The following is a 15,342-nucleotide window of genomic DNA, read 5'->3' on the forward strand; positions in this document are numbered from 1 at the left end:
TGTAATTTAATTAAATTTCTTCAATTTATTTTTTAAAATTATTTTTTTTTATTTTAAAAAATTAAAAAAATAATAATTTAATAAACTAATTTATTTTAATTAATTATTTTTGAAATACCTAAATGGTCTTTTATTGTAAAATTAATAAATTTCGAATTTTTTATGATAAAAATCTAAATTTAAGAAATTTTTATGTTGTCTTAATGACTTTAAATTAATATTTTGTCACCATAATTTAACTTGAGTCTAAGTTTAAGTTCAATTAAGTCAAAATTATAAAGCAAATAATTTCCAACCCTGCTTTTTTCTGCATCTCTTCCCGTGATTGACAACTAATTTCCCGTTTTTTCTCAATATTTTCAGATTTCGCGTCAACGTGAGCAGCTGTTGCAGCAATACAAGAAGGAAAAATTAAAATACGGCCCAGATTTGTTCGCGTACGACAACAACGAGTACTACCAAAATGCATACGTGAACGAGCTGTACCATCAGAGTAAATTGTTGCAGCAACAACAGCAGCTCCAGCAGCAACGCGCACAACTCAAACTGCACCAACAACTGTTCAACAGCTACAAACACGACCAACTTTTGCATTCGCAACAGCAGCAAGCACAAAAATCCATTAACGAACTGGAGGAAAGCTTCTACAACAACCAGCAACTCATTAACGATCTAAAAGAATTCGAACATCTCAATCAAATTCAGAGTAACAAAAACACAAATCGAAATTCAGGCAGTGCCAGTCAAAACTTAGCATCTAAGAAGATAAATAATAATAACTACAAGAGCACCAATCATAACGTTATTTACAATAATCAGTATTATTTGCCTCCTAGTACAACTGTGATTCAGCAAAATTTGAGTAAATCCTACAAATATTACAATAATCAGCGTTTGGCGGATGACTTTGATGCGGTAAACGGTTACGAGACGTCGCCGTTGCCGAGGAAGAAAATGCAGCACGAGGAAATTGTCTTTGAGGGAAGTCAATTAGTAGCGCATGACACGAGCAACATGAATAACGATCCAGAAAACGGTCAAAATAGCAATAGGCAAACGAATGAGAGGGATGCGAATAACGGGAATGGCGGATGGCAATTGCATCAGTCGTCGCATTCAACACAGGTGAGTTAGTTTTTTGTATTTTCATTATGAAAAATTCGACACGAGAGGATTTTCGTAGAATCCATTAAAAAATTAATTTTCAATTCATTAAATTAATTTTTTCAATGAACCTTCATCGCTTTTGTAAATTTCAGACTAATTTAACATGTTTGAGGTTATATTAATTATAAAGGAAATAATCTTTTTTTTTTGTTAAAAAAATGAAAATTTTGTTAGCAATTTTAGCTTTTAAGTTTATTATCTTAAAAAAATTAAACTAATTAATTAAATAATAAAATAATTATTAATTAAATTAATTAATTATTTATTATATTAAAAAATATTATAAAATTAAATCAAAAATAAATATGCATAAAAATTAATTAATTTTAAAAAATTAAAAAATGACAACAATTTATAAAAAAAATATTCTTTTTTTCCTAATTAAAATTTCAAAAATTAAATTCAATTCTTAAAGCTCAAAAAATTAAAATTTAAATAAAATTCTCAAAATTTTAAAAAATTTCTTAAATTTTTTTTATATAAAACAAAAAAAAACGATATTTTGTCTTTTGAAATAACGTCCGGAGTTTTGATAAATTGCTCCGAGTCGACTTTAAAAAAAATTCGAATCCTAATATTTTAAATTTTTAAAAAAAATAAAATTTTAAATGCATAAAAAAAGTTTTTTATGCTATTTGGTGACTCAGGGCTTCAAAGAAAGCATATATTTGATAGATTTTCTTTATTTCAAAGTTACAAACAGAAATATTAGAAAATTTTTATCAATAAATGTCTTTAAAATTTGCTTAGCTTTAAGATAACATCATAAAATTACGGATTCTAAATAATTTTTGCCCATTTGTGTTAAAAATCATTTAAATTATAAAAATATTTTAAATTTGGAGTTTTGAAAGAGTCGAAAAAAAAAATCGATATTTTGTCTTTTGTAACCAATTTTCCGTCTATGAAACACAAAATTAATCAAAAAATTCAATTTCCTTCCTCAATGAAGCAAAATTGCTCATAAACTCCACAAAACCTTTCAACACAGGATACATTCATCTTAAAAATTTTCTGTCAATATTGCGTGAAATAATCCCTTCCGTTAACAATTAATCATAAAATTGGTCAAGACCAACTAAAGCATTAATAATTTATATTCGATTTTCAATTCAAAACATCAATAAATCATGCGATTGATCAGAATTCCATCGACGCACATTAAAAGTTGGTACATTGAAAAAACAACAATAAAATATTAAATTAATCCTAAGTATGTCAATACAACCTCTTAAAAGCGCTTTATGGAAGGGATCTCAACTCAATAGATTTTTTTTATTGAAAATCTCTTAAAAGAAACCCGAGTTGAAAATCCTTGCTGAAACATTTCTTACAAAATAATAAGCAGGGAATTACAACGACCAGTCATATGAAATAAAAACCATTAGGCACTTTATCTCTCAATTAATTTATTATTTGTCTAAAAAAAACGAAGTAATAATAAGCGACATATGAACGCTTACTCAATTGTTGATGTAATATCGAACTCGTACCATTTATCATACGCAATCATTTGAATCTGGCGCCTCTAATAAAAGGAGACAACAGACCTGATTTAATGCAAAAAGATTTTTTTTCCGCGTTTATCTTTTTTGCCAATCTTTAATTACTTAAATTGGATCAAAAATCAGGTCAAATCGTGACCTTCAAGCTAAATTCCGTTCTGCGAAAAATTTTACGAAAAAAAGGGAGAAAATTTAAATGATAAAAATGACGTCATGGAGAAACGTTAAAGTGTAATGACACGAAATGAAATGAAAAAAGGAAGATGTTGATGAAAAATGAAAACTGGTTAGACGTGACCCGCACGAAACATATTGAATTTAATGATATTTTGTCTCCGTTTGCCATAAAATGTTAACCAGGCGTCTCCGCGCGGGTCGTTTTGTCGTTATGCGACACGAAAATGCTCGTAAAAGCAATAATTTCATTTAAAATTTTCCAATTTAAGTTCACGAGTGGCGTTCCACGACATTAAATAGTAAAATTATTTGGCACTACTCTCTAAATTTATCGATTTCAACATAATTCCTGTGTGTGTCGACACACAGACACAAAAAGTGAGGCACACACCACTTCACATGAATTATTGAAATCCATTTATTTCGGCACACACAGGCACATGCCGACACACACCAAACAAATGGTATAATTTTGAGAGGAAATATTCACTAATTCCAGTAAAATGTGTCCTCTTTTGCCTCATTTAAACGCCTCATGCCTCTTCTGCTGCTGCTGCTAGGCACACACGCACACGTGTATATGATAATATTATTGTCTCTCTGGCGCGCATACAGCCGAAATTGTTTAGACATGTGTACATTCGAAATAATATTCGGAAACACGCTACGTGGAAAATCGAGGATGATGCCAATGAGTATTTATGTGTCACATGTGTGCCCGACATTTGCAACTTCATGGCCTAGTTTTAATTTTGTGTCGTTGTCGTCGTTTTATTCTATGAAGTTGTTGCTGATGCGTGTCCTTTTTTGTAATTTCAATTGTCCTACATTGGTTTTCATTCATTTTTACTGCAATTTTGAACAATTTTCAGCATTAATTTTAATAAAAAGCGATTAAAAGATCGTATTTCATCAAATGAGTTCAAAAACTAAGAAATGGAAGGAGCAAAGTTTCAAAATTTGCATTAGGAAAATTTTTTTAAATTTGCCTTGGGTTAAAAATTTCAAAATTTGCATTGGGGCAAATTTATAGATTGTGTATTGGTGATAATTTTTAGAATGCGCACTGGGACAAAACTTCAAAATATATATTAAGACAAAATTTTAAAATATGCGTTAGAAAATTATCGAATTGCATCAGGGCAAAACTTTGGAATGTGCATTAGGACAAATTTAAAAAAAAGCATTGGTACAAGGTTTCAGAATGTGCATTGAAAAGAAAATTGCATGTCTTAATACACATTTTGAAATTTTGTCCCAATGCACATTCTGAAAAACAATTTTAAAATTGAAGATATTTATTGAATTTTGATGAAATAAAAAAAAACGAATTTTTTTAGGAGCGAAAATTCAGATATTAAATTTTATTTTTGATGGACAAAACTTCGAAAAGTGTAATTGATTAGGACAAAACTTTAAAATGTACATTGGGACAAATTATTGAATAGCTTTAGAGCAAAACTTTGGAATATGCATTAGGTCAAACTTAAATTTGCATTGGGACGAAATTTCAGAATATGCATTGAAATGGATTGTGTATGACTCAATGCACATTCTGAAAATTTCCCAATGCATATTCTGAGATTTCGCCTCAATGTTCAATTTTAAATTTTACCCCAATGTAAATTTTGAAATTTTGTCCCAACATACATTTTAAAATTGTATCCCAAAGCACATTCTGTAAATTTGTCCTAATGCACATTTTGAAACTTTGAAAATTTTTGAAAATGATTTTTCGATTTTTTTTTTGCAATTTTTAACCAATTTCAAACTTAAAAACAACTAAAAATGCATTCTAAAACTTTTTTCAGTTGATATTTGACGAATTTTAATGAAATTTTTCAATTTTTTGCTAATCTAAATTTTTTTAAAATTCTTTTCAGATCGTTGCTGCTCTCGCTGTAAGTTTAGGCCCCTTAGCTGCTGGCTTGGGCAAGGGATATGCGAGTCCCGCACTCGCCAGTCTCGAAGATTCGATGCACATCACACGCGAATTCGCCGTAACCAACCAAGAGCTGAGCTGGCTCGCAAGTTTATCGCTGTTGGGTGCCCTTTTTGGTGGCATGTTCGGCGGAATTTCCATGCAATACGGCAGAAAACGAACCTTAGCACTTATGTCCTTGCCCTTTTCCGCCACATGGATCTTGACAATGTTCGCGCAGTCCGTAGGCCACATGTACATTACGGTATTTATGAGCGGTTTTTGTTGCGCCATTGTCTCGAGTTGCGTTCAAGTGTACATCAGTGAGATCGCGTCGCCCGAAATTCGCGGGTTTTTAAGTGCGGTACAGAAAATGGCGCAACATGTGGGTGTGCTGATCGCATATTTGCTAGGATCTGTGCTAGATTGGCGACAATTGGCGTTGTTTGTGAGCGTGGCACCGATGATGTTGTTCGTTACGGTGATTTATATTCCGGAGACGCCGTCGTATCTCGTGCTGAAAGGCAGAGACGAGGAAGCATATCGGTAAGTTGAGTCCTTCGAACAAGCTTAAAATCCATAATCCGATAAGAAACTTGTTCAACATACGATTAAATTGTCATTTTTTTATGTTTTTAGAGCTTTACAGTGGCTACGACCACACAAGAATGTCGAGATTGAACTTGAAACAATCCGATCGAATATTCGGCTATCAAAAACGAATTTAGGTCATCAGCATTTATCAACAGCTACCATTAACGGCAGCACAACGAAGACCAACAACAATGAGCCACGTGCAACCACGACGATAGGAGGCACGACACAGCAACAACGCAGCACCGCCGCGACAAAACTCAAGAATTTCACGACGCAAATTAGTGTCGCCACGCAAACCGCCATTCAGGGATTGTACATACGATTTAGGGATCTCTCGTTCGAGACGCTGTACAGTAATGCGAAAGCGGTGCTCCGTAATGCGCGACTTATTAAGCCAGTGACAATCACGTGCGGGCTCATGATCGTTCAACGATTCACGGGCGCCAGTAGTTTCGGATTTTACTCCGTGCGCATCTTCAAGAAGACTTTTGCGAATTTTAGTCCGCATACGGGCTCGATTGCTGTTGGTTTCGTGCAGCTGTTGGCGTCGATGTTGTCCGGACTGCTAATCGATACCGTGGGACGTATTCCCTTGCTCATCACAAGTAGTGTCTTTATGACGTTGGCACTCGCTTCCTTTGGGTCGTACTCGTATTACGAGGAAACGAACAAACAAATTGCCGATGCGCTTGACGGGACCACAGCAGTGGGTGTGAGTAGCGATTGGATTCCGTTGTTGTGCGTTTTGGTCTTTACTGTCGCCTTTGCGCTTGGCATTCAACCGATTTCATGGCTGCTCGTCGGGGAGCTGTTCCCGTTGGAATATCGCAATGTCGGAAGTGCGATCGCGACGAGCTTCAGTTACTTTTGTGCATTTATCGGAGTGAAAACTTACGTCGATCTTGAGGTAAATTTTGTTAAGGCTGCTCCAAATTATTTTTTAAACTTTTGTCCCATTTTAAAAGTCGAAAATACAATGGGCTAAAATAAAAAAAATAATTAAATTTTACCAGAAATATTGTTTTTTTAGTCTTTTGTCATACTTTTTAAAAAAAAAAAATTAAATTTTCTAAAAAAATCGTTTTTTAATGAATTGTCTTCTCGAAAATTATTTTAAAAAATATTAAAAAAAAATCATTTTAATAGAAAAATATTTTTCAAATTTTTATAACAGTTATTTTTATATTTTTTTTTTTGTTTAAATTTTTAACTTGAAATACTCTGAGATCAATTTTAATTTATAAAATTTTTAAACTTAAATAAAATTTATTTTTAAATTTAAATAAAAATTAAATTTGAATTAAAATTAAAATTAAATTAATTTAATTAAAAATAATTTTATAAAAAAAAACTTAATTTAATTATAAATAAATTAATTAAATAATTATAAATTAAAGCAAATTTTGTCATTTTGTATTAAAAAAATTTTAAAATCTTATTCTGAAAAAATAAAAAAAAAGAATGAACAAAAAGAAAGACAAAAAGTTAGAAATAAATTTTAAGCGACCTAATTTTCAAAAAAAGCAAAAATTAACAATTTTTTTTTATTTGTAGGAACTCCTTGGATTGTACGGAACCTTTTGGCTGTATGCTACGGTATCATGTATTGGCCTCTTTTTCGTCGTAATGATTGTGCCGGAAACGAAAGGACGCGATCTCGACGAGATGGATCCCCGTTTCGTGCGAACACTGACAATAAATAGATGAATCGTGGGGAACCACGTAGAATATTTAGTATAGTATTTAAAGCTCTTAGGGCCCATTTTAATTGTTTTCTAGTATTTAGCATTAGCTGACAAATTTGTACAAAATTGTATTTTATAGATATTTTAAATTAAATTAGAGATTTGTTAGTTTCGTGCATTTATATTTGTAATTTTTTTCTGTCAAAAAAATCAAACAACAAAAAATTAACGAATGTTCGAAGAAGAAAAAGAAAAATGTTAAAATAGTAGAAAAATGTTACAATTACAATAAAAATTAGCGTTTAAACATTTTTTATAGCTGCTCGTTGCGTCATTGCTTATGGAAACTAGTTCTATTTTTATCAAACAAACGCTTTCTAGTGAAAATTATAAACAATAAATTTTATAATCAAATGCAAATATTATTATACAGCAAGAGAAACGGCTCTAAAACGATGTTAGGGGAGTGTGCAGAAATCCTAAAAATAATATTAACACCAAATCCAGCGTGTTTCATCAAAAAAATAATTATATACTAAAAGTTTTTTATGATCATTAAATAGCGAGTCCTTGTTAAATACATACACTGAACAAAAAATAAATTAAATCTATTATAAAATAAATAAATAATAAAAAACGAAGCTCATCTACAAATTGTGACAAACCAAAAAGTAAAAAAAGAGAGTAGAAAAAATCTATTAATTATAAAAAAAATAATAAATAAATATTTAGGAACAAAAAAATATATTAAAAATTAAAAAATAATAATAATAGAGACAATAATTTTATCGAAATTTTCTTATAGAAGATGAAATATTTACAAAAAATGGACAATAATTTTACATACGCAGTTCCGATACACTGAGCCAAGTTTCAGAACTGCCAATTAACTGTTTCGTGGGCATTCATTCATTTTCTTTTTCATTTTTTAGCTTAAAAAATATAATTAGCACTAAAAAAAACTATTTTAGCTATATTTGAACTATGCGCTGGCGCTAACTTTTTAAACTTTTAAACATTTTTTTTTTAATTTTTCTCTTACTCAATGTTCATATCATCAATTATCATTCATATCAAATCACCACCGATTTATGTTTTCTTTTTCATTTTTATCTCATATTTTATCTAAACTTTAATAAATAGATAAATCCATTAAAAATATCATCCTTATAACCTTCGATACCTGAAACTAATAAAAAAACATGACAATAAAAAAATTTCTTATCTTACACAGAAAAAAAATATTTATTAAATAAAAAATAGTTGAATAATAATGAAATCTAATAATCTATTCAAAATTATTTTAATCAAAAAATTTTAAAAGTTTCGGTAACATATCAACTAAATTATGTTCTTTGCTTCAAATCAAAAAAAAAAGTTTTAATAACCTTCAATTAAAATGCATGTTAATCATACAAAAAATTTACACATCGTGCCTTGTACGATAAAAATGGCATGTGTTCCCTTAAAAAAACATCAACAGAAAAAATATTAAAAAGAGTTCCGAAAAAATTAATTTGTTTCCATAAAACAAAAACAACAAAAAAACGCATTTCCGAGTTTTCCTTAAAAAAAATCCTCCAATAAATACCAAAAAGTTAGAATTATGAATACAAAATTCTTAATGATAAAATAAAATAAATAAATATAATCTTGTTTAGCAGCAACATTTGTATTATATAAGAAAAATACTATATCTATAAATTATAAATAAATAAAAAACTGTTAGAAATAAAAAATATATATGATAAAAAAAAATAATTTTTAAGTTTAATAATTATTTATAATAAAAAAAACTTATATTCTAAATAATAATATAAACTGCGCACTTTGATGAATTGAAAAATTCCTAGATTACAAATTAATTTGTAAAAAGAAAAATAAAACAATGGACAATGTTGGTAGTGATCGAATAAAAAAATATAGAATGTACAATGGTGATTGATGTTCGTTAGTAGATGCGATAATAAAAATATTAGCTTTTCCGGTAAATATAATTAGCGCAAGAACACTCAGAAAAATATATCGATCATAAAGATAAATTTAAAAAAACGGTGAAAAACGTAGCTTTAAATGTGTACAATAAACAACAAATAAAAAAAAATTAATAAAATTTATGTGCATTTTATTAGAGTGATTATAAATAAAAATAAATTAAAAAAAAATAATTATTATGAAATTAATGACAATAAAAAATATAAATTATTATTAAATTAATAATTAATAGAAATATATGAATAAAATTTTGGTTCAATCAAAATATAAGAAAAGAAAAAAATATTAAGAATAATGACAATAAATATGCAGTGATTAGATTCTAATCATTAATTAGAGTTAAAAATCAAACAAGAAAAATTATAATCGAAAAATTTGTAAATCCTGCCAAACAATGAGATTAAAAAAAGCTTCAAAACATGATAATAATTACAATAAAAACAACACATGAATGAGTAATAAACGTTTAAAAATTTGTTTTATTATTTTTGAATTTTAAAGCAAAAGGTTTGTATATTTTCAACATATATTTGTATAAAAATATAGAATAAAAATTTTAATAATTTTCAACGGTTTTGTAAATTTGAACGGCGGAGTTTTTGACTCGCCAGATCACAGTATGTGAGGATGTGAGACGAATGAAAGTGATAATTTTGAATTAGTAGGTCGACGATTTTCCAAGTTGTGACGACTGGTATTTTACCATAAGGACATTACAAATTTATTTTGAATTTATTTTTTTCAAAATCTAGGAGCAAAAAAATTAAGTTTTGAAATAATTGAATACTTTTTCTAAAATTAATTAATGATTAATTATTTAAAATTATTTAAAAATTAAATATTTAAATAAATAAAACATTTAATTTTTTTTATTTCGTAACCTTTTTATGTTTCATAATATTTTATAAAAATTATAATTATATATAAATTTTAAATAAAAATAAAATAATAAAAAACAATAAATTAAATTATCGAAATAGATATTTAAAAAATAATAATTTTATAAAATAAATAATTTTTGTTTAAAATAAAATATTTTTATTTTTTTTACATCTTTATGTTATATACATATATTTTATTGTCAATTTATTTTTTTTTTATAAAAAACAATAAACATGATAAAAAATATAAAAACATTAAAAATCTAAACAAATAAAACTATTAAGATTTTTTTTATTTACGTTTTTTAAATCTTATCGTTATATCGTCTTGATTACTAACAAATTGATTATAAGATAATAATCGAAATCTATTAATAAAAAAATAAAGACTTTATCAATGAACATAAATCTTGATTAAAGAAATAATAAGATCGCAATACTTAAGGTATATAAACAATCAAATATTGACCCAAAGAAATAAATAAATGAAAACTGCGTAATTACAAAAAAAAATACCCGATATCAATTTTTTTCAAGCTTGGAATGTTCGTTCTTTACAATGAGTCAGAATTTAATTCAGAACACGGGAATCACCTTTTTTTGTTTTTTTTTTGTTATTCTATATTTTTACGAGCCATTTTAAAGTTGTGACAATTGAACGAGACATTGCATGCAAATAATAACAAAACTACTTTTAATTACTCAAGTGGTTTTTTTTCTTCTTCAAAACAAACAATTTTTATAAAGAAATTCAAAGAAAAATGTCATTTTATTATAATTTTTTGAAAGATAAATATTTTTTATTGCAATTTACGTGACTTTGACTGACATTCTTATCATATTCCACAAAATCGAAAAAAAATTGTTGAAATCGTTTTTGAGTGATTTCATGTGATTTACCAAGAAAATCCTCTCAAAGGGTTTTTGAACCCATAAAAGACGTAAATTGCTTATCAAATTAGTGACAATAGAAAATAAGAAAAAAAGTCGGGGACTTACAGGCTTTTATTATAGGTTTTAATAATAATTTAAGCGAAAAATCAATAAAATTACTTTTACAATGTATTTATGAGCTTTGATGAAAAGTTTCTCCGCTTCTTCACCTTGACTTGGAAATATCCATGATGTCATGTCCTCTATCAGTCATGGCCCGATAATTGATCAAAATGTAGTTTTTTTTATCAATTATGTTTAAATTAATTAACAAGAGTGTGACCAACGCAAACAAAGATAAATTATTAAGATACAATAAAAAGCAATTATTGGGACGAGTTGGCAACAAAAAAGTAAGGATTTTCAATTAGATCCAGTTTTAATTGATTTTTTCTCACATTCATAACTTTTTATTATTGCAAAAAAAAATTATAAAGAATAAAAATCGCGTCGTCATGTCATTGAGGAGAAGAATCATTGAATGCACTTGAATCATTGTTACGCATTATACCGATATATTTTATCACGGTTAAGAGTTACTTTGAAATGTTTTGCGATAGAACGAGGGCTTGGCGACAGAAAATGGGAGAAACAACCATTTAAACTATTTTTTCATTTAAAAGTTTTTTTTAAAAACAAACGAAAAAACGTGATGGATTGAAATTATTATCAAGAGTTATCAGGAATTCCCGGATGTCAATCTGCTTTAGATTATGCGTATCAAGCAAAAATTGCAAAAATTGATTTTAAATAATAAAACAAAGCGCCATCAATCATTTTGGTCATTAATACAACGAAACGTTATGCAATTTTTACTGATTTTTTAAATGTCAAAATTTTTAATCCAGTATTTTCAGTGAAAAAAAAAATAAAAATATGAAGTTTCATCAGAATATCTTTTTAAAATTTAATTAATTTAATAAAAAAAAATTAAGAAAAAAAATATATTTAAATATTTTTATTATTTTTATTTTTTATTATTATTTTTATTATATTATTTATTTATTAAAATATTTAAAAAAAATAATAAAAAATAAATTTTAACGAAATTTTTTATTTTTAAATCCTTCATTTTCATTGAAAAAAAATTAAAATTTGTCATTTATTCAGAATTTCTTTTAATATTTATTTAATTTAATAATTTTTTTAAGAAAAAATAAATTTCGTTGAAATTTTTCGTAATAAATCTACAAAATTAAGATAAAAAGTAATAAAAATATTTTCTTTGAAATACTTTAAGTACTTTTGAACCAAAATAATAAAAAAAATATTCCATGAAGTCATACTTTTCTTATCTAATTACCTTAATTTTATAAAAAAATACGGGAGAATCCATCTACTACTAAAAAAATTAACGAAAAAAATCGGAATTAACGAATTAATCGGAACCCAATCAAAAAAAAAAAAACTCACCAACACAGAAGCAATCAAACAAGAAACTGATAAGGAACTAATTTCTATGACAAAGTTTCTTCGTGGTTGTCGTGCCGCGTTCATTCATTCATTGATAAGTTGATAATAACCCGCAAAAATTTTTACAAGGTGTTACATACCGACACATAATTGGCTATCCATGTACGTCGAACGATCGTCGATCATGTCGTACAAGTTTAAGGTTTTCGCTTCGGCAAATAGACATTTGTTGTGTACATGTGATTTTTGTGAGTCGAACATTTGTATAATTATGTGTCTATAGGAAGATTTTTTTTATTATTTCATTTTTCAAAAGAGTGTGAGAGGTGTTTCGTAGGAAACGGTGATCGGCCTCGTTTTCAACGAAAAACTTCCTTCACATTTTTTTCTTTTTAAATTTTTCTCATTTTAAAATAAAATAGAAGAAACTCGAGTATTTTGAGAAACACCGAAGAGCGTTTCATAACAATTCCCGTACAATAGCCGATCACTGTCTCCGTCTCCCCATGTATAACTCGTACGTCGGTATTGAGACTTTATAATCTTCGTCGACGTCGTCGTACGGCACAAAACGAATATGAAACATCGATACGTTTCTCTACTGTAATATTTTATTGCATTATGTCCAAGTCCAAACAGTATTAATTCATCTTTTGTTGGCAGCAGACAAAAAATTGAGACATTCTAAAAAACCTGTGAAAAAAAATAAAATTAATTTTTTTTTTATGACAAAAATTAAGAAAAATCACAAATAATAAAAAAAGAGATTTTTTTATAAAAAACGGTCGATATAAAATACTTGCGAGTTGAAATGTGAACTAAACGACAATTGATGGAGGAACATTCAACAATTGTTCTTTCATTGAAGCAGATGTCCCAACGGGATCCCAAATAATAAAAAATAAAATAAAATATTTTTTATTAACAATTTTAATCAAAAAATAAAATAAATATCCAACAAACCAAAAATAAAAAAAAAAAATTGGGAACACCACAAAAAATGTGACACTTACAAGAAAAAAAAATTAAAAAAAAAATTTACCAAAATTGTTGGATCTCACGACAACCTTACAAGTAATTTACAAGCTACAAAATATTTTTTAATTAATTTTAAATTAAATATTATTAAGTGGAGTGAAAACACACACAAAAATTCACAAATAAATAAAAATACATGTTTCGTATACACGTGTCATTGAATGTTTTGTTGGCAATTTGAACATGAACTGAATTCATACCAATTTTAGTGATTTCTATTTAAAACATACAAATATCACAATTTTTTGTTGTTAAATAATATATTTAATTATTAATATAAAAAATCAAATAATACAAAAAAAAATAATTATTTGCAATCAGAGTACAAAGAATTTGTACCTGAAACATATTTTTTTATATAACTAAAAAATAATTTAAAAAAAAAAATAGAAAGAGAGTGAAAAGAGAGGAAATTCCATAATAATCCTATTTACATAAAAAAAAAATAAATAATTGCAAAAACTAAATAATCATGGATAAAAAACAGAATTATAGCAACAATATCGCCTTGAATATCGATGTCTATGGCCTTTACAAGCAAGAGGAGTTGAATAAGCCATACATAATCGATGACGAAAAAGATTTTAGTCAAAGTGAGTATTTTTTTAAATTTTTATTTTAAATAAAATTATTTTTTTTTTATTAAATTATTTTAAAAAAAATAACCTTCTTCTCATGATCATTGACATTATCAATTTATTAGCATCATCTTATCAACAAACTTTTCCCTTTTTTTCAATAATTTAAAATTTATTAATTGACAACAATAAATTTTAGAAGAGACCAATTGATAGATAAGGAGATAAAACAGAAATAAATTTATCTGTAAAATTTAATAAAGTGCTTTACTTTGTAATTGGCTCGTTTAAAAAAGAACGCAATAAATTGTTGATCGGGAGAATTTCCAAAGAAATATTTACTTTTGGATTAAATTTTATTTTTTTAAAGAGATTAAGAGAAAGCAAAGTCATGATCGCGATAAGGAATTGTTTGTTTGAAGGGTTTGAAAGTGGAAAATTTTACGATTAATTTTGATTTAAAATAATTTTTTACGAAAGAGTTTTAGTATTTTTAATTCCTTATTATTTTTACGAATAAAAACACATTTTTTTAATTTTTAAAAATTGAAATTTTTATTTTTTAATAAAATAAAATTATTTAATTTAAAATTAATTCCAAATTTTACAAAAATAATATTTTTAAATTAAAAATTAAATTAATTAATTTTAAATTTGAATAAAAAAAATTAAATTAAATTAAAAATTTAAAATGTGTTTTTATTCGTAAAAAATTAAGAAATTAAAAATAAAGCCTTTTTCTTGTGTAATACAAACACAGACTTTTTTAAAGTTTTTTTTTATTTAATGACGTCAAACAAGCCAGTTTATCATAATTGATGTCAATTTTTTGCTGTACTTGTATGTTTTTTCAATTAGAATCACGTTAAAAATTTATCAAAATATTTTTTGTTTAAAAATTATGCTAATTTTTTCACTATGATAATTTACACACGTCTTAAATTGACATTTTCTATTTATTTATTTTTTTTTCTTGATTAAACGATAGCGAAAATTACATTCTTTAGCACAAGCCGACTTTTATCTCCGCTTGTACATGATTAATAATTGCATTTATTGACGTTATGACAATAAAACACGCAATTTATTTTCCGGAAATGCAGTCACCTTGGTGCCGTGTTGCGTTCTAATGTGATGCAAATTACACACAAATTTCCTAAAAAAAATAGAAAAATTAAAAATTAGTCGCAAAAATTCTCACAATTTTCTACAAAATTATAATCTGTGATAAAAAAAAAATAATTGCAACAGTGGCCATAAAACTTTTATTGTCACATGGCATCTTATCAGTGACTTTAACCCTAATTTTCACACAATCTTCATTAAAGACAATGTTGCTACTGCAATAAATTCATTAAAGCTTAATTAAAAAACCTGAATGAGCCACATCCGGTTCGAAATGCATTTATTTGTTGCTCTCAGACAAAAAACCATCCATAAAGATAAGCTTTT

At 26.9% G+C, this 15,342-nt stretch overlaps 1 protein-coding gene across 1 annotated transcript; it reads left to right on the top strand.

The window, feature by feature from the left end:
• Positions 1–738: 738 nt before the first annotated feature.
• LOC134831863 (facilitated trehalose transporter Tret1-like) lies at positions 739–7,143 on the top strand. The gene is made up of 4 exons (XM_063845687.1): positions 739–1,125; positions 4,733–5,316; positions 5,410–6,274; positions 6,922–7,143. Exons 1-4 carry the CDS (start codon positions 955–957, stop codon positions 7,072–7,074), a joined length of 1,773 nt encoding a protein of 590 aa, XP_063701757.1. The 5' UTR covers positions 739–954; the 3' UTR covers positions 7,075–7,143.
• Positions 7,144–15,342: the final 8,199 nt, after the last annotated feature.

The sequence above is a fragment of the Culicoides brevitarsis genome, chromosome 2 (genome assembly GCF_036172545.1).
Source record: "Culicoides brevitarsis isolate CSIRO-B50_1 chromosome 2, AGI_CSIRO_Cbre_v1, whole genome shotgun sequence".
NCBI classification, from domain to species: Eukaryota; Metazoa; Arthropoda; class Insecta; order Diptera; family Ceratopogonidae; genus Culicoides; species Culicoides brevitarsis.

Excerpts from the sequence above, each read along its gene's own strand:
- LOC134831863 (XM_063845687.1), top strand. The coding sequence starts at position 955 with ATGCAGCACGAGGAAATTGTCTTTGAGGGAAGTCAATTAGTAGCGCAT. Across the intron at positions 1,126-4,732 it reads AGTCGTCGCATTCAACACAG|ATCGTTGCTGCTCTCGCTGT; the intron begins GTGAGTTAGTTT and ends AATTCTTTTCAG. Across the intron at positions 5,317-5,409 it reads AGAGACGAGGAAGCATATCG|AGCTTTACAGTGGCTACGAC; the intron begins GTAAGTTGAGTC and ends TTATGTTTTTAG.